The 20,349-nt window shown below is 41.2% G+C and overlaps 1 protein-coding gene across 1 annotated transcript in view; it reads right to left on the reverse strand.

Moving 5' to 3' along the window:
* Positions 1 to 12,520: 12,520 nt before the first annotated feature.
* The window catches only part of LOC310998605 (serine-rich coiled-coil domain-containing protein 2-like), a 54,242-nt gene continuing 46,413 nt past the window's right edge, over positions 12,521 to 20,349 (reverse strand). The window contains 2 exon segments of the mRNA XM_083988738.1: positions 12,521 to 15,040; positions 15,043 to 15,711. Coding sequence (XP_083844864.1) covers positions 14,942 to 15,040; positions 15,043 to 15,711 — 768 coding nt within the window. The 3' untranslated portion in view covers positions 12,521 to 14,941.

The raw sequence follows: 20,349 nt of genomic DNA on the forward strand, positions 1-20,349 counted from the left end.
AAGTTAACAACTGGCTGGTGAACATGTAGTGAAGCATTTAGCTCTTGAACAGTAAGATATTTCCCTCTGGAGATGGCAGCGAACAAAACAGAACCCAAAAGGAGAGCGAATACTGGACATTTCTCCAGCTGACTGACAACGATGCTCTATGTCAAATATGAAAGCAGTAACCATATCATAAATGAAGTTTAAATTATTGGAGCTCATAGGAGGCCAAATCATCAATGTCCCACTGCAGGTGCATCAGTCAGAAAGAAAATCCATCAATACTGACAACAAGCTGAATACACGATACACGACACTGTCGGTCTATCATTGCTAGACTGACATATAGAGATGAACGACACGGCACACACACTAAACCCACACAGGTACATGCAGAACATGGAAACTCCACCTGGAAAATCCAATCCAGAAACTTCTTGAGAAGCAACAATTCTAACCAGAGTTCCTGTACCTATGATTACATCTCATCTCACACTCTCTCCTTGTTTCCAGTCAGCTGTCCACCTTCTGTCCAATGAATGCAGAACTGTAAAAGAACAAAAAATGTATCCACACCTCAAAAGATCGACAGATGCGTTGCAGAGGACCAAAAGGCCAACAAAGTTCAAAAGAGAAAACTCCGGCACACTGTCTTTACTTGCATCAGGTTTATTATACAATGTCTCCGTTACACAGCATCGTGTAATAAACCTGATGCAAGTGAAGACAGTGTGCAGGAGTTTTCTCTTTTGAACTGTCAAAGCAAAATATACATACATATAGGGTCTTATCTAACTTTTTTTCTGACCAGATTTAGACTACAGACACAAGTTTAGAATTAAGATGTGACTTTGTTTTACCTCAGAGGCCTAAATATTCCAAGTACACAAGGACATTGTTTTTTTTTTTGTTCCCCCACTCTCTTTTTATTTCCCAGCGAATACCCCTGACAGCAGGCGCGCTGATGGTATATGGATGTTAGGTCATTAAAGGTAATCACCACTGTATAGCTCAAACTGATCAGGACAGCCATGTATAGCAATGAGCATCTGCCTGTGAATTAAAGCATCGGTGCAAGAGGGTCCTGTCTTAGATGAGGTGGAAGTCAAACAGCTGTCAAGGGATCCAATTATGCTCATGTTCCTCAGCCATCCCACAGCGCCCACTCAAATGTAAGTCCCCCCCACCCGCACCTTCTCCCCCTCCTTCACCAAAACCTTCCCTCCACACTCAAGTTAAGCCGTCTCGCCTGCAGCATTTGTGAATATGTGAAAGTACAGCTGCGGGAGGAGAACGAGGCTGCCATTTCTCCTTCAAGAGCAGTGACTGGGTACGCTGGTTGGCAGAAAGTCTCAGCTTGAAAACAGTGGAAATCAAGTCTACAAAAGACCTTCTGTGTCTTTGTCGGTTGCTTAACTATTGAGGAAACATCGCCTCCCTGCATGCCGTCACAGCAGGTCCAAGATTTTAAGTAACAGTGACGGAAAGGTCAATGAACTGAAAATACAAACAAAATCCTTAATTAAAAGATCAGCTGGCACACACATCTGGTATTTTTTATCCATCTCCGTGGGACAGAGCACATTAATCAACAGTGACAACTCAGCAGACTAGATTTTAAAAACTCAGATGTCTTCTTTTTTTTTTTTTCCGCCATGAGTTTCTGGAGAGTGTTCGGAAAATATGTCTGCACAGGAAATAAACAACAGCGATTTAATGGAAAAACTCGTGAAATTAAGTGGCATTCAGTCTAGTTAACCACATCTAAAGTAACTGCACCTGAAAGTGCAGTCAAATTTAGTTGTTGGACACTAAAGCTACCTCCCACACAGCACTGATAGCAGAGAGAGGGGCTCGCAACCAACAAGGGGAGTTAATGAGGAGCACAGAAACCCTTGACATATACAGACAATGTGCTGTATTATTGCAGCGCCCCGTTAAAACTGACTGAGATGCAAAATACCAGCTGTTAGCTCTGGCCCCCGGCAAAGACATACTGCAACTTAATCAACTGATCCCAACATTAACCCCCGCTACAACACGCCAGGGATTAAAATCACATACTGTACAATTACAATTAACGGTGTCCTGTTTACCTTTTATGCACCGCTCGCCACTTGGAAAACCAAGCACAGTGACAGGAACAGAGACCTCAACTTTTTTTTTGAAAGCACCCACCCACAGCGCTCATGAGCCACTCAACATGACGGCCAGGTTTTGTTGCAGTTTCATAAAGCAGGGTGAGCTTGTCAACGCCAAACACAACACCAGAGATCCTTAATGAGCATGGCTGTTGTCGATGTAATTAAACTGATCAAGTCATGGTGCATCAGGATCTAAGTGCCATGTCACCTCTGCTAAACAGATTCATGGAAACATGACCCATTAATATGAGTGTTTGAGATGTATAATATTAGTGTTTTAACTGTTCCTCATGTTCAGCAGCAACTCGCTCTGTAACCTACATGCAAACTATTTACATTCACAAATTAAAAGCACTTAGATTACAACTTTTTGGAAATGATTGAGGTAAGAGGAGATCACACATGGCTGCATGCAACACCACTCCACGGAAGTAGCAGCTTTATCAGCTCACAGGCTAAAGAGATTACCCACTGGACAGGTCTACCTGTCAGACTGAGATATGGGATTATTTGACCCAAAGCCAAGTTCCACTGAAGGAGTCTTGTATCGCGAGTTAAATTCATAACACCAGCAAAACCTGGGTGTTTGAGAGGAATATTCTTTAAATGGTTAAAAGTTATTATGTAGGGGAGAAAATGAGATGTTACACTAGCAATGCAAAATAATAAGAGACAAGAGCAGATGTGCAACATGCCTTGACGACAAAAAAAGGATGTTTACTGTCATTCACGTCTGATCCCAGCTTTACTTTGCTGCCAGTTGGAGGGATTCACAATCTGCCTCAAATCTCCAAAACAGCCCTACTCCCATGTTATATACAGTTGGTATTTTGCATGTTGGCCCATGACTTTGCCACTGACAAATTCACACCAAGCTCAGAGTAACAGAGACTGGTGAGTGAGAACAACTCTCACATCAGAACCTCATTATGCCAAGTGTGAGGTTGATTAGTTAAAAGGTGCAGCATGACCATCTATTGCAATATGAAGGGAACATGTCTAAATAAGCAGATATTTGTTAACTTGAGCATATTAGAGATTTCACAGCAGTTAAAAGCTGCAAATGAACACAGCACTGGCAGGCAATGACTGCAGCAGCAGTAAATGGTGAAGCAGCAGTTCAACAGAACAATTGTAATTAAGACAGGATAACAGCAAAACAATCTGCGAAATGAAGCTCACTGATTCAAGCAACTCAGCAACTAGGGATGGAACGGTTTATGAAAACCGTACAAAACGAACGGTTCGACTGTCTCGGTTCGGTTCGGGTACTCGAGTACTCGTTTGAGGGCAATCAACCGGCGCATCTAGTCTTTCCTATTAAAAAACAACACACAAACACGGGCACATGGACGGGTTGCGTTGTAACGGAAATAAACAAATGCGCTGAACCGAAAACCAAACCAAACCTTGGATTTTGTGAACCGTTCTACCCCTATTAGCAACACATGAATTCTATGGTCAAAATGTGATCACTGATGTTACACATGAAAAAAAGCCAGGTTGAGTTTAAGACATCAAAACATTCTTGTTTACATCTCTAAAGCCAATGTACATAATTATCTTCCACCAGGTTTGGGATGAACCAAAGGAAAAAAAAAAAAAACAGAACAACAACAACAAACAAACACAGCAGGGGCATATTCAAGAAAGCGAGTTTAGTGAAAACTGAGCTTGTTAGCCCTCAGATCAAGGATCACGTTTTCCATTTCAGAGAGAAAGATAAAAACTTTCAGTCAGTGGTGGTTACAGACTCAGTGAAACTAACCTGCTCACCGGCAGGTTTTTTTTTTTTTTTTTTTTTTTTACAATTCCAGAGTTTCTTCCCATCTCCTCCTGCTGAGCCTGAAGCAGCTGTTGGACATGTGGTGTCCTATTTCTCGTTTACCCAATCGATGTCGGAGTCGATTTCATTTGCACAGCCGTTACGTTGGCAGGGGATGTCTGAGACCCACGGTGGACGTGCTGATGACTGCAGCCTTACATCAGACGCACAGTCAAGTCTTTCCACTGCATTAATGTGCAGGTACATTAGCTGCCGACATCATAATAAATATACTGCAACTAATATCTCTCATTCTCTGCAATGTCGAGATCATTTATAATGTTCTCCATAATATTGCCACAAATATAGCTACAGTCTGCTGTGCTAATCAGTAATCAGTGAGGAAGACCATCCCATCCTGCATGCACATGTCAGGGATGGACAAGCTGTCAAAGACACACACACCTCCAGCAGTCGAAAAAAAAAGATAAATCATTCATGTTTCATTTCCTCTTCCCACCAATGCAAATGCAACAGTCTGTATTGTAATAATGTTCCAACAATTTACAGTCCAGTCTAAGTCCTATGTAAAAACATGGGGAGAGACAATCATTTCGATACATAATATTATGGCTGCAGCTATCGATTATTCTACCCATTATGTTATCGATTAATCTAGTAAACTAATACAGAGTTTTGCTGTATTAAATTGCTATATTAAAAATACGTGTTTGCAAATGAACAATCAATAATTGTGATGTACTGATATGCTTATTAAATATAATACCCGTGTTATATTTTTGCATCTTAAACTCCAATCCCTACTATTATCAACCTCCTTGATTTTGGTGCTGTATAAAAAGGAGTGTATGTTCTTGTGTGTTTTAGGCCAAATCACTTCAACAAAATACTAATTAGGCTAAATGAACGTAGCAGCGTTTTATTTCATTTCCTGGAGCTAATTAGGCCTAGCGTCATCTTTTTAAAAAATAAATGTCAGCAACATCATAACCAGCCGTCACAATGGATTCACGTTCTTGCAGGTCACAACTCCGTAGCGTAGCTCTGAGCAGCTCGCGACTTGGCTCCGCCGTTCTAAAAATAGCTTGCACCGACAATTAAAGGTAACGTGAACCTACTGCTATGACTATAGGGATTATGGCAATGGGCCAATTTGCCAAAATGTTGAATTATCCATTTAAAGTATGAAACTTGAGCTACAGTGAACACAGCATGGAGTCAGTGGTCCCACGCCTTTGATCTCCTTGGTCTCTCTCTCCTTTTTTCTGTCTTTTCTCAGATCGCTCCACAGAACTCTGACAACGCTGTGTGTCAGTAATAAAAGTCCACGTGAAACACAAGCGGTGCATGCCGTATATTACGAGTGTAATTACTTAAACAAAGCCTCGATTCAGGAAAAATTGCCTCAATCATCTTTTGTACTCGAATTATGGAGTTACTCGAGTAATCGTTTCAGCCCTACATAATATATATGGATACATTTCTCTGTGGGCCTCCCTGAGTCCCTGTCTGTTGCAGCAGACTGTGTCTTCATCATCATTGCCATGCTGTGCAGAGGAAGAGCATTCTGTTTCAGTAGATTTTAAAACCACTATATTTGGCAAAATCTCTGGAGTTATTGAGCACTTACAGTACAGCTGCAAGGAGCTCTGTTGTGGCAGGAGGCTCAACGAGGCAGATAACATTGGCAGTGACTGTTGGGAGAAATGAAAAAAAAAAAAAAAACCCAAAAGAGGAAATTGTATATGTACTGTTTTATAAAAAAAAATAAAAACAGCAGCAACACACACACACTCACTCAAACACACTCACATCTTATGTTGGCACTTGTGTCCCTGAGGTTAGTGGTTTGGATGAGCTCTCTCCAGGGATGCCTTCAGTCGCTGGTCGCATAGTATTATGGCTCCGGGCCAGCTCCTCTGCCTCTGGGTCATTCAATGCCAACTCACTAAGAATGCATAAGTTTTCTCATAGAATTGCTTGGAAAGCAACGGAATAAAAACGTCTATTAAATTCACAGAAGCTTGCACTACTCTGAATAGTTTTTAAATATAATTTTTTTAATTATTATTTTAGGTCCTCTGAGTCATATTTTATATATTTTTTTGGACATGTACCAGAAGCTGTTTCCCCATTTCTCACTGGATTCAGTTTAAATTTCTTCTGAACATTCAAGAAACTGTAAAGGATAAATTGCCAAACGTATCAATGTACGCAGTTGTTGCTGAATGTCTTAAAGTAATCAAATTCTAAAATGATGAATAATGAATGATGAAGAGTCCTAAATATCCATCTCATCTAGAAGTTACTTGGACATACATAAAAAACTGAGTGCCACATATCTTGCTAAACAGAGCTGAATACCGAACTTTAAAATATTTTATTTTTATGTGAAACTTTTCTGTGAAATTTAATATTTGTTGCAGATGTATAAAAAATTGAGATGTTACAATTTCAATATTCATAAATTATTTAGACAAAAATAGCTTTATAATTCATTATTCAGGTTGACTTTAAGCGTTTCTATCTGTACCTATTGAGTCTGTACACGTATTCATACTGAATGATATTTAGTCAAATATGATTAAAAACTAAAGTTGGATATGTAAGCAAAATATACCCACCTCGCTTGAACCCAGTTTTTTCCCCCTACATTTTAATTTCCAGTTGCTTCCAGTCTGTGCCCATGAGATTGCACCGGAATAAAAAAAAGTTACGAAACATTTAATTTGAATGACTCAGGCTACAATTATCTCCCATGCCACAACTCTTTTTCCTGTTTCCTAAAGTTCCTGTGTTGCTTCTAAAAAAAATTACCTCATACATGCCAAAAGGACTATATTGTTCATTCATCAAAGGAAAAACTGAAATATTGCATGTATGATTGACGTAAAATCCTGTGCTTTGACACATGAATGCTCAGCAGCTGTTTCCTGCCATTTCACTTCATCCCCTTTGACATGTTTCTACAAGAACGCGTGGTAAATTCAATTTACTGGAGAAGGTTAAGAAATGCACACACATATACCTGTCCATGCAAGGTCTCACTGCTGACAATGCACATCAAGCCAGGAGATGGAGGGAGCTGCTATAGGAACTTATAATCACTGAGGTGAAGGACAGCAGCCTTGTTTCCTCCACTGGTTACCATGGCTACAAGAGCATCCATTGATGAGGGCTTTGTGATGGTCATTACAAATACATAATACACTCTAAGTTGACACAGTCTGAGGTGAATGAACCAACTCAGACCAGCAGCTCAGAGTTTGTTGAACTTACTCTCCGGAATAAAGCCCCAGAAATCCAGTCACAAGTCAAACACGCCTTAACCAATTCAACCCTCAACACTCATAATACTCAAACCATGAGTAGGCATTTCACAACTAATTAAGTCAATTTTCAACATGAAAGCATAAATATGCACATGCTAAAAACAACCCTTAAGTAAAAGATCCAACCAGTACAGGAAATTAATGCGCAAGTCACATCAACACACAAACATTGCATATGAGAAAGTGAAGCAGCAAAAAAAAAAAAAAAACAGCTGAAAGAAATTAGGAGGCAGCAGAAAACCAGGAGCAGAACAACAAGCAGCAGCCTCATGGCACAGAGCAAAGCTGACACTCAGAGACGTGTAGATGAGCAGAAACTTACCTTAATCAAATTGAAGTGGTGATTTCAGGCAACTCTGCTCCTTGTTGGGCCATAGTCAGCAGCTCTGACCGGAGGGTAGAGAAAACTTTGCCCCCATAAACGAGTCCAAACGTCGGCAGGAGACGTTATTCGAGTCCGTGTACGAGTAGGCTGTAGTAGCAGTGACAGTTTGCAGCCCCACACAACATTACACACACAAGTGGCTGGGAAGTTTGGCCTACTATGGCCGCCATGTTTATTTCAGGTACACTAATAAATTCTCTGCATGGTGCAGATCCTGAACTTTCAGGACCGCAGCTTCGGGGCCTTCCTTTCCCTGGCCACCCAACCAGTGTCTATAGCCTGCAGTCAAACTGCGGAGGGTAAGCGAACATTTGCAAGCATGCATGTAGGCACTGCTTGTTTGTGCGGATCAACACTGGCCCAGCATACACACGTCCTCGCTTTCCCCCTTTACCGTGACCTGTGGCGCCGCCTGCGGTCACGTTACGTACGCCCCTCAAAGGTGGAGCACCAGGTGCGACCACCACGGTCTTAATTGGTTCTTTACGGTGTAGATCCCGCGCTAGCCCAGCACACTCAACATTTCTGCAAGGACATTTTTTAGAGTCACGTCTCTTTGCACCTGATTGGATAATCAACGAGTTTGCAACCAGAAAAGGGGTGGAAGAAAATTATGAATTAAGATTTGTATTATGGTTATAGTCTTTGCACATGCTGTTTTATTAAAATATTGCAATGTTAGAACAATTTATTTTTCATCTCTGTTTTTTAGTCCTGTGTGTGGGTGTGTTGGGTGTAGGTGAAGGTGAAGGTGACTCTTTATTTTTATTCAAGGAAAACAAAGCACATCTATAGACATGAACAAACACAATTATAATTCCTGATTAAAACAAAACAAAACAAAAAATATAATAATATTAAAAGATAACAAAAACGTTAAATATAGGCATATGAAGGTATCACAAAGGCATGTATAGTAATAACTTGGCTTATTAGCTGATTGCTCAGTTGGCTACCACACAATGTTTGTTGTAATGTTAATACTACTGTGAGCAAGTGAGTGGTGGTCTTTATGATATTGAGTGCAGTGAAAAAAAAGCGCAAAAGGCTTAAGTGGTGTGTAGCCTACTGTACAACCATCACTGTCAATGGATGCAGTAGATACAGGCAGGTGGTATTGTGTGTGGGGAATGGTTGAGTTGACATAGGTGTTGTATGTTGGCCTGAGTGTGCAAGTTCACAGGAGTCACACAGCTTGAGGGAAGAAGTAGTTGCAGTCTGGTGGAAAAGGCCCTGTGGCTGCAGCACCTGTATTTCTATGAGTGAGGCTCTTAGTCATTGTATAATCATTTGAACTTTATTTGAACTTTCTTCTTCTTTTTGCCTCGTTTATGCCACAGGTCATACACAAAATGAAGACAAGAGACAGATGAAGAAAACCTTAATTGAACCAATGATTTTATAGTCACATGGTCAATGTTTAACATCTCCCTAACCTACAAAATATGTCAGGCTGCATTTGATGTATTCATAAATCTACAATATTTTAAAATCAAGTAGCCTCAGGTTTGAACATTTAGCTGAGTATAAACACCATAAAGCTTCAGATGTGACTGTTAGATAGTGTGGGAAAAGAAGCTTGATGTAAACCACTCTGCTGTTGGAAGGGTCTCTATATTGAGGAGGATAATTTTTCACTGAGGCATCTCCGCATTCCTCAGCATTATCCATTAAATGACTCTACTTAATAGGTGTTCTCTGAGAAGCAACCTGCAGCTCTCGGAAATTTCAACAGTGAAAATCTCCAACACATATTTGACAGTTTATGATAAAAGAACTCGGCTTCTTTTCAAGAGAAAACCTTTTGCACTCCATCTCCCACGTTTCCAAGTTAATGACAGTGACATGCTACTCCACGCGCTTGGCAGCCTGTTACCCACCCATCTTCTGTGAAGCGCGTAACCTCATTAGTTAGCGGACTATGTGCAAGGTGTACAGTGGCTGTATGCGTTGTAATGAGTAGAGATGAGTAATGCTACTCAGTTTAATTTATATGACGGGAAGGGAAATGCTTCTACTTCAAGGCATTTCCTGTCAACGATAACACAATAAAGTCATAGCCAAGTCTACGTCTCCTTGCTTCTACTTAAAAATCCCATCGCATATTTTCTCAAAATGAAGGTGTCCATATTCATTCATGCTACAGCCCCCATATCTCATTACACCTGGGCTCCTGGAAGTTGTCAGAGAAATTGCTGATTGGCCTGAAGAATCATGGACTTCCTAATATCTCCTATATAGCGCCAAAATAAATGCAGGGATTCGACAGAAAGAAGTTAAGAATTTATTCTGAGAATAACAAGATGAAGACATAATTATATATTTTTCACAATCATACTTTATTTCAACAGAAGAAAAACCAGTAGACAGTGAAAACCAGGGAACACAAATTGAGAGTGAAACTTATCTCGACCTTGCACTGAGATCAGCAGCTTTATGCTTGTGTTTTTTTGTTGTTGTTGTTGTTTTTACGTGTTGTTGAGCATCTGTGATCCAGATCAATAAAGAGCACTGACTGCCAGAATCATACCTCTCACTGCAGGACACAGCATTTTCACCTGTGGCCTCTCATCGATGGGAGAGCGTCTTTCCTGTGCCCTCGTCTTTAACATTTTGACTCTTCCGCACAGTTTAAACACAGGTTTAAACACGCCCGGAAACAACATATTAAAGAAAAATAGTGAAAGGTGGCAGAGCTTCAACAGAAAAAAACATTATGTCGGAGTTATTTTTCAACCTTTGTTGCTGTCTCAAATTACTTTCCACAAGAGTATTATCAGCTCTGCAAACAGTGACAAATGGTGAAAGAGGAAGAAAGATGAAGAGAAATCAAAGCAGGTACCAAATTAAATACAAGTAGCCTCTAAATCCATAATGTTCATTCAGCCTCAACAACGACCAACGTCATTTAAAGTGCTTCAGATTAGAATTTTAAAATTAATATTAATATTTTTAAAAAGCATTAATTGCTTTTTTGTATTTGCATAAAAGGTTACTAAAATATAGTATAGCATTCCCTCTTCTGTTTGCTTTAAACAATATTGCACAGTTATTCTGGAGACAGTGCTAAACTGAGAGCAGCTTATACTGGAGATTACTGTATGTAGTGATAAATGCAGTGACCTTGCATATTATGTGAAGAAAATATGAACAGCTACACTACGGTATGTGCTTTATCTGCTAACACTTGAAACCTCCAGGTGGAAATCCAGCTATGATGAAAATAATAACTGTGTCACTTGGGTGGTGGATCAATGGACTATGTTGTTGCTGCTTTGGACAACAAATAAACCAAACCACAGGTCAAATGTACTGTAGTATAACAGTAGAGTTACTCCAAAAATAAATAATGTTTCAAGCTAGGGATTTCATTTTTGCTTGAACCATCATTAGGAAAAGTTAGAGGAGGCAGCTTTCTCCTAATGATGGTGTTAAAGATGCATTAGCATTTTTTTTAATGGCCACAAGCTGTAAATAAAAACATGATCACCTTGTGGAGTTAAAAATAGCATCTTACATTTATGTAGCAGAATTAGCATTCAGCCCTGTTTGTGTCCACCTGACAAATGCACATCCAATATTTGTTTCTCTGTTTGGCTCTCCTCCTCCTCCTGAGGGAAATTTGTGACTCTTTTTAGCTGCTAAATGCCCCATTGTGTTCACCACTAGCCACCGACTTCATTTCTCTCTCTGCAGTTTGATGCCGTGCAGGTAGCGCTCAGTGGGTTTACTAGAGCTTAAACGCTCCACAGAGCCAGGGCTAACTGTGAAGATACTGTAGGTGATTATAATCTCTGGGTTTATTGTTTAAAGAAACTCATTTTACACAAGCATAATCATTTGATTCTTTGTTAGTACAACATTTTTTTGCATGTGGCAGCTTAAAGTAAAACCAAGAGCTTGAAACTGAAAATATGCCTCCATCTTTTTCTTCTATTTGCAGTAACTCTTCTGTATGATCTAAATATCAGTGAATTTGTGGTTGCAGAAGTCAGGTAACACTGCTTAGTTGATGTGCATTGTCACTGAATTGCAAGAAAAAAAACATCTTCATAGATAGATAATGTGCAGAAATGCAGTTCTGTGCCATTCAGAGAGGTACAATAGAACATCACAGCCCCTTTGGTAACACTTTTCCTGTCATGTAACGCAGCTTTAATAATTAGGAAGTCTCAAAACAAAGTGAAACAAGAGCCTGTTGTAGAATTGATCCAAGTTGGTTGGAGTTTTCAGACCAGTTTTGATTTTGATAAAGCATAGCTAGCGCGACTGATTGGATTGACTGCTAAACTGAGCAGGGACATTGATTTGGAGATAGGGTGGCACTGCCCTGCTTTCCCTGGCATGGGTTTGCCTTTGGCCTGTGAGCAGACACATCTCTCTCTCTCTCTCTTTCGCTCTCTCTCACACACACACACACACACACACACACACACACACACACACACACACACACACACACACACACACACACACACACACACACACACACACACACACACACACACACACACACACACACACACACACACACACACACACACACACACACACACACACACACACACACACACACACACTCTTCCAAGAATGAACCCTGGCAGCCAGAGGTGGCTAGAGACACTCTCTCACCCCCTTACCCTCTCTCTCGCTTTCACACACACAAACACACAGGCAAACACACAGCAGGCAACATTGATTTCCTGTTTGGCATTGCTAAGCAGTGAGTGACACAGCTGTGGGGACCAGGCTATTCTCTGGACACAGAGTGCACACAAACACACCACCACGCTATGGCTTTTTGTCTCCCTCTCTTATTCACACCTTCACAACATTTTACAGGCAAACATTCGGCTTATCTTGATGATAGCTCCTTCAGTAGTTCATCGTTACATCTCTTAATCTTATCTCTTTCCTGCTGCTTCATCTTATTGTCTCTGGCTGAGCATCTTTCCCGTCCTCTGTATGTATCTCTCTGTCTCCGTTTCCGTTTTCATTAAAAGAAATGAGTTTTTCTTGGCTTCACAGAGCGCCATTAACTGCTTGGATGCTTCAGCACAATGTTGATCCAACCAACAGGTAAACATGTTTTATCAGCCACATGGATCCACAGGCAGAAACATACACACACACACACACACAGACAAGACTCTACCTATTTCCGGGATAATCTAGAGACAGCCATTTTTATTTAGCTTCCGCGGACAGATGGATCAGTGTGTACTTTGTGCTCATTTTGTTCGAACTACCAAAACAACACTAACAGACTTTTATGCACTTTGGAATACAATTTCAAAAGTGTGCGTGCGTGTTGCAGCACTTGTGCGGCTGCTGAGAAGCGTGATGTGATGTATGTGCCCCTTCTGAGTTTGTGTCTCTTTGAGTTTTGTCAGAGTTCCTGTACATGTGCGTTTATGTGTATGCATGTGATGTGTGTGTGTGTGTATGTGTATGTGTGTCTGTCTCACTCTGTCTATATAGGGTGCATTATTGGACGCAGTAGACCGGACAGTGCCAGAGGCGTACACCAAGTGGTCACGCGGCGTGACAGAGAAGAGAGCAAAGTTGCTGTCAGAAGGCCTTTTTAACACACTGCTGCTCTCCGTTAGGGGACATTTCGGGAGCGTTTGACTGCGAAATGGTTCCGCAAAAGGAGAGATAAACACAATTCTCAAAAACTCCCAGAGAAACACCTCTAAAGCCCCGAAGGCTCCCTACCTGAAAATACCACGCTAATACCTTTGATGTTCCCGGGGAGATGTGCAAGAGAGCGAGAGTAGGGGAGAGACAGGGAGGGGGAAAAAACCGCAACAGCTCAAACACACACACACACACACACACAGCGGGCAGCAGCTTCCCACGTCTAATGAATCCCTGTTAGCTGATATTTCCATGTGTGGGTTATTGAGGGAGATAGTTCAAGGAGGTCAGCGTGCATTGCAAAAGCGTCCTTCTTAACAAGTTATTTAATTCGATCCAAAATTCTCTTTTTCTTAAATTAAGTGTTTCGTTTCCCTCCTGAATTTGACTTGTTAAATATTCCTGCATCAAATCGTGATGTCTAAAAATGAGCCAGCTAATGAAACCAACATGAAAAGTTCTCTGAACTTCTAAAACTCATTTATTTGCACTGGAAACAAGTGATGTTTTTTTTATTTTGGGGGGAGTTGTGATTGACTTTTAAAGGGACAATAATATCCAGTAAGGTTTTAAATTAGCTTTGTTGCATGCTGTCGGCTCTCGGCAGACTTCCTGTTACTCTTCCACTATTTTCTCTCTAACAAATGCACAGTAACTCTGAAATAACAGACACTTCAGAGTGTTGAAGTGCTTTGTGTGTGTTTGGGCATGGCTATGAGCGAGCCCACATTGTACCTGAGCTCACTTAAGTGTGTGAGTGCTTTATTACACTGCTCTTTTCCACATTATGAGAGCGAGTTCCTCACTTGCATACTGTTCTCCAAATCATATCTCCGCCACCAGCATGGTATTTCCATCTGAGCTGCATTTACACAGAAGATCTCTGCGGCCCCTCTGGCTAACATGTACAGGGTTCAAAGTTTGATGCAGGATTAAAGCCTAGCGAGCTGACCTAGAAACACAAACATACAGTATGGAGACTGCCGTTCTCTTTGTCCCTCACCTCTCTCACACACACACTCATTTATACAAACACATATTTTCATTACGGAGGCGACAGCTCTAGAGAGCTTTGACGAATTTGCTTTTCAGACTCTTGACCCTATTTCAATTCTTCTGTTATTTTATTCTTTTTTTTTTCTTTATTTCTCACTTTGTTTTTGCCTCTATCCTCCCCCGGGCTTTCTATTACACAGCAAAGGTCACGTTTATGTCACCTCAGTGTTTAAAACCAAACGCACCTGTGTGTCAGGAGGGCACAGATGTGTAAGGACAAGTGAACTTGATTTTAAAATGTGGTAATAGCCAGCAGGTATTGCAAAACAAAACAATAGGCTGACTTCTCTGAATGGAAATACTCTTTTTTTTGTGCATCGGCAGCATTCACGAGCATGTGCAAAGCTAGTAAACTGGACATTATTTTTTCTCTCTGTGGATTGCTGTGAAGACAAGAATCTTGCTACATATTATTTTCCAATTTGTCAGTCAGGCAGTTAGAAAACAATGCTGTACAGCAGTTACCGCACCAATGTCACTGACACAGGCAGTCCCTGAATTGTCAATGTGGGTTAATGTACTCATGTTCTTTTGATACACAAAAGAAAAAACAGTCACACTTTACTACGGCGTGGGAGTGGGGGTTAATATCAATGTCTGAGTGATTCCAGTTTTAGGTGTTGATGAGCGGATTTAAGCTCCTCAGGGAATCTTTGGCTTGGGGAGACATGATCGACTCAAAGGGATCAGGGTCTTGGCTGACCCGGGGTCTTTGAGCGTCCCTCGGTCAGGCTCCACTGGGCTGGACATGGAGAACTGTGGATCCCTGCGAGGGTCTGATGCTGTGCTAGGCTGAAGCAGTGAAGTGCGACGTAGACTCTGAGCCTTCACCTGGGGTCCGGAGTTAAAGCAGGGAAGGCCTCTAGACGGAGGGGGCAGCTGCTTGGTCCAGTTAGTCAGAGGCCTCAGGGAAGACCCCGGCTTCAGGGGGACAAAGCCCTGGGTGCCGCCCGGCCTGAGTGCAGGGAGAGACACGCGCTTCTGAAGGCGAGGAGGCTGCAGCAGCATGCGCGGGCAAGACGAAGCAGCAGCAGATCTAGGGGTGAGAGAGTTCTGCAGCATCACAGCAGGGGCTCCCCACTCATGCTGCGCCGCAGACTGAGCTGCTGACGTCGGGATGTCTCTAGCATTTGCCCCCTGTGGGGCAGCCGAGCCCAGGCAGTGCAGGTGGGTGCTGAGGAGATGACTCAGCTTGTCGGGGTCTGCTGGGCTGGAAACATCTGCCATAAGGCCTTCAAGAGGACGGTCGGCTTCTCTATGGGTTTCTCCGTCTGATCTGCTCCTCGTAAGGTCACTGCGGCCCTCGGTGGGGGGAGTTTTTACTATTCTTCCCTGGCGGAGGTGCTCGTTGAGGCAGAGGTTGAAAGGCTGTAGTATTTGAGGCTGTAGGGGAAAAAAGAGAGATTTTTCAATATACAAAAACTGGTATGAAAAAGACACAGAACAGTCAGTGAATAATGAAAACTCTTTTGTCTTATCATGTCCCAGAAATGGCTGTTAAAAAAAAAAAAAAATGTCCCCTTTATTTGATATCTTTGATCCCTGTGGAATCCAGGCTTTTGAATATTTTTGAAAACTGCAAAAGGAAATTATGAGTCTAAAAGCTCACAGAAGATTTTGACTTTCTCTGACTTGTTTACTCTCGAATATCAACGACCTGTTTCCACTGCCAGTCTCTGAACTATTTCTGGAATGGGAGAGGAAGAGTCACAGAGGAAGCCCTGATTCAGCACTTAAAAACAAGCAGAGGAGAATAACCTTGCCATGCGAGCGCCTGAAATCCACTGAAGTCTTTGAATCAAAACATTCACACTGAGATAGATGCCTGCTGCCTGCTTGAGAACGTGCTGAGCCGTTAGCCACGTGAATATAGACCGACCACGGCGTTGTCCTACACTAGGGGACATTCACGGTGCTCTAAGCACATAAACTTATTAGCACGTTTTCAATCTAATGCAATTCTTTAACAGCCCTGTAACAATTACTGTCTCAGCAAGGCTTATTAAATTCTGTATTTGTTGTGAGAATTGAGAACCACCTTTGTGCCACAGACTCTACAAAGGCTCATTAGAGTTTGCACTTGTTTTAACACGGCTGTACAGTAATAGTAGGCTGTTCACACAATATCTTCACAGCTTCACTTCAAAGACGGGGGATTGTACATCTGTTTCATTTTGCAAGGGGAATCAGTATATTGCCAAGGGACGTAGTGTATAGTGTGTGTCATAAGATAACTTTAAAGTTCTCAACAACAATTCTCAGCTAAATTTCCAGATAAGCGGCCACGAGCAGTTATTAATGCAGACAACCACCAGCAAGAACAGTTGCTCAGATCAGGAGAAAAAGTACTATTGAACTTTATATGAATATCTTATCCAGTCAATTTTTTTTGAATAGCTCACAACCTCAGCATCTATAAAAAAATACTTTGGCATATCTTATGTAAGTCTTCATAGTTTGAAACTAATTCAAAGGCAAACTGATGATAACACTGTCAGATTTACCATTATAAATCCAAGGACTGGCCTTTTTCTGCCCGTGTCCTTTGATCAGAACCTAAATCCATCGAGGATCATCTAAAGCTGCTAAAAGCATGACCTTAGTTTCATCAGAAGCATACCCACTGTGAAAGCGAAAGGCTCGCAGAGGATGTGAATACACTGTGTAGCTGTGCAGGTCAGGCAGCTCAGACTGTGTCTACCATCGGTCACTTGTATTTTGAGTGGGAGTAGATGTCCAGGGCCACAGCTCCATCTCCTGGTCCCCTACCACAATGCGTCCACTCACTACCCTGTTATAAAACCCTGGTCTATCGCTCAATCTCAGTTGCTTTTTTTTTTTTTTTTTCAAGCTAGTAAATAATGATTTTAGATTTCAAAGTTTATAATTTGAAAACTAATTTGAAAACTCCTAAATAAAGAATGTTTTTGTTGCCTCTTACAATAGCTCTGATTAGTCTGCCACTCCAGGCATGAGCATGTTATTAAGTCTTTTATTTAGCTTTGTCGTATCTCTCATTCCTATCATGATTCTGTCTGAGAGAGAGCACTCCCCTCTGACTCCCACTGCATGAAGCAAAATACAAAAATTACAGTTTATGTCCCCCAAGTAAATCATCAAAATGAATCATCAAAAAGTTGAGTGACATCATTAATATGATCTTATTTCCTGTTTTGTTCAAGACAACACATTGAAGCCTTGTAGTATTTTTCAATTAGGACAGTGTGGTTCACAGCAAAAAAAAATGAAATCGAGTGAAACATCCATTGTGAAAAGAAAACGACTCTGCGTGACACTAATTGCGAGGTTTGCAATCAGTGCATAAATGTATATCTGGCGCAGATGAAGAAGCCAGCGACAGCAGCACGTAGAATATACATGCATGTAGGCTCTCAATAATGATTTGCATCTAGCTCTCTGCTACAGACACTAATAATTGGCTGCAATCATTTTGAGCTCTTCACAACACTGCCAAGACGTAAACATCTCAGCTCTCTAATGACGGCTATCACTTTAACAGAAAATCAGCCTGTCTAACCAAGAAAGGTGCCAATTCTAGGCACATTGGAGATGTCAGGGCCGACCATAACCGGCCTCAGCTGCAGCCTCGCCCACCATGAAAAATGGTATGTGATTAGAAAGGCAACATGCAAGAATATGAATAAGATGCTAATAAGATGTAAATAACCCCCTTTTTGGGTGATGGAAGACAATGGGGCTTCAGCACATAAGCAGATGAGAGCGACAATATGGTGGCATTCCATTTAAAAGCCATATTAGATTTCATACTTTCATTTAATGTAGGTGGTTGTGAGGATGGCAGTTCGGATTGTGTTTGAAATCAAGCAGAGGGAAGAGTGTGACAGCCGTGGATGTGAGATTACTTGTCTCTGCTTGCTGCGCTCAACAGCCTTTGATATTGAAGTTAGAATGAAGGCGATCACTCAGGACAGTAGTAATGTGCATTCATATTCAATATCACAAGGTTACTCTTAAACGTTACTCCTTTCAACACACTTTATCCAAGTCTTTCAAGGTGAAACCTTTGAATAACCACGCATTTACAGTATTCAATGATTAAATATAGTAGAACAAACCCACACAGAGAGATTTCCCAATGCATGCGTAACAGTTAGACCTAATGTGGTTGGATGGGACTAATAAAAAAGACAGAAAATAACAAGAGCATCACAGCAACACTAAACCATTTTTAAAAAAAACAACGCAACAAAGAAATGAAATATGAAAAACAAAGATCACAACTCAAACAGTGTCTTTGTGACTCAACACTCATTCATTCAGGTGTCATGAAGAAATACACAAATTAAAAAACTGCAAACCCAACGCAGAGCATGCACGCGCAGATGTAGAGGAGCATGCTTCTGCTCCACGTGACACCAGACCACAGCTCAGCGTGCGGGAGCTGGGGGTCAGCGGGAGCAGCATGTTGACTTCATGTTAAAGAAAGGATTACTGTACCACGCTGTGTCAGTGAAGTAGTGCACTAGATGCTCCACTCCTTGCCATAGGCATTATGTGTGGGGAGGCAAAGGTAGAAGAAGAACATGTCCATTGTCAGATATTTTTGAGCAAAGAAGAGAGAAGGATTAAAAGACAGGGATAGAGGGTAGAGTGGGATTTAGAGAGAGAGAGGAGGGCACAGATACAGTATGTAAGACTGACATTTGTTGGAGTTGAGAAATGCTATACCCAGAATTGACACGCAGCTCGTGCTCGCAAGAAAAGGTCACACATTAGTTCAACAAACAAACCAATTTAATGCAAAATATAATTATCGTTGCCTCATGCAGTTCATTGAGATGTGTGTTAAGAGCCCAATTTTCTTTTTTCCAGGCCTGGCAATTTCTATTTTTGAAGACCTTCATTGCTGGCAAGAACTCTTTTTGCTGGTTTGTTTACAGCCAGATCTCCCTACGGGGGGTCAGACCATTAGTGGTTTATCCAGAGAAACAAAACTACACTTGTTTTCCTCCCGTCCGTTGTTTCTCATCTTATATCGAAGTATGACTTCATAGCAACGATATTCTAGCATGTAACAGTGTCATTACATCTTTCCTCCTACTCTTTTCCTCCCACTGTGCAGATCCTCTTTTGATACTCCGTGTTTTGCTTAATTAGACCACGCTATCTACTGGTAGGAGGAAATGCACGTTGACTGAATGCTATGTTGTACTTACATACAGTATCTGTCAAAATAGTCTAAAAACACAAGTGTACTTGATATTGAAATAGGTTGAGATACTAAAAAAACACCTTTTTTCCCACCTTTCCTCTTGATACAAAGCAGATCCCCACTGGGATAGCTCAGAAGAGCACAGCGTGGGTTTCCTTCTTTATTTTTCATTTTCACTCTCTCACGTATGTGCATTTTTCTGAAGTCTGTTCACTGACAGTCAGTCTCTTTACCTGGCTCCCCTACTTGCCACCTCATCAGCGCTGAATAATACAAAAGCTTTGCTGAGGGATGGATGAGAGTGTTGTGACTGAACTGTCATTGTCTCTGCAGTCCCATCTTTCTCAATGAAGTCAAACTCTTTCTGAGGAAGGTTGCAAAATGAATTCTTTCAACCCAAAAGCAAAGATTGTGTTATGTTGACGTGTGTTATTTGTATTGTTTTTTTTTTTTCCCACTATTACCACTGCAAAATTATAGTGAATGTAGGATTTTTGAATAAATATCTACAAACTGTGGAGAAAGAGAAACTGAGGCTTTGAAATACGGTCATCTGCGGGTCGGAGAAACTGTGTCTGTCTGAACACAGTTAATAAAGGGGAACTGAAACTTTTATGGACAGCACAGGAAATAAACACCAGGAAATTAATTGTTAATGGACAAGAAGTCAGACTGTTTTTAGTAAAGCAAACGAGAAAAACTATTTTGCATCTGATTAATCTTGTTCCAAATTAACCTAAAGTAAACACGCAGCACAAATGGCCCTGTAATTGCATAGTGAAAAAAAAAAACACTGCTACTAACTGGAACAAAGATGTCTCTGTAGT

This window comes from Trachurus trachurus, assembly GCF_905171665.1.
Source record: "Trachurus trachurus genome assembly, chromosome: 15".
Taxonomy (NCBI): domain Eukaryota; kingdom Metazoa; phylum Chordata; class Actinopteri; order Carangiformes; family Carangidae; genus Trachurus; species Trachurus trachurus.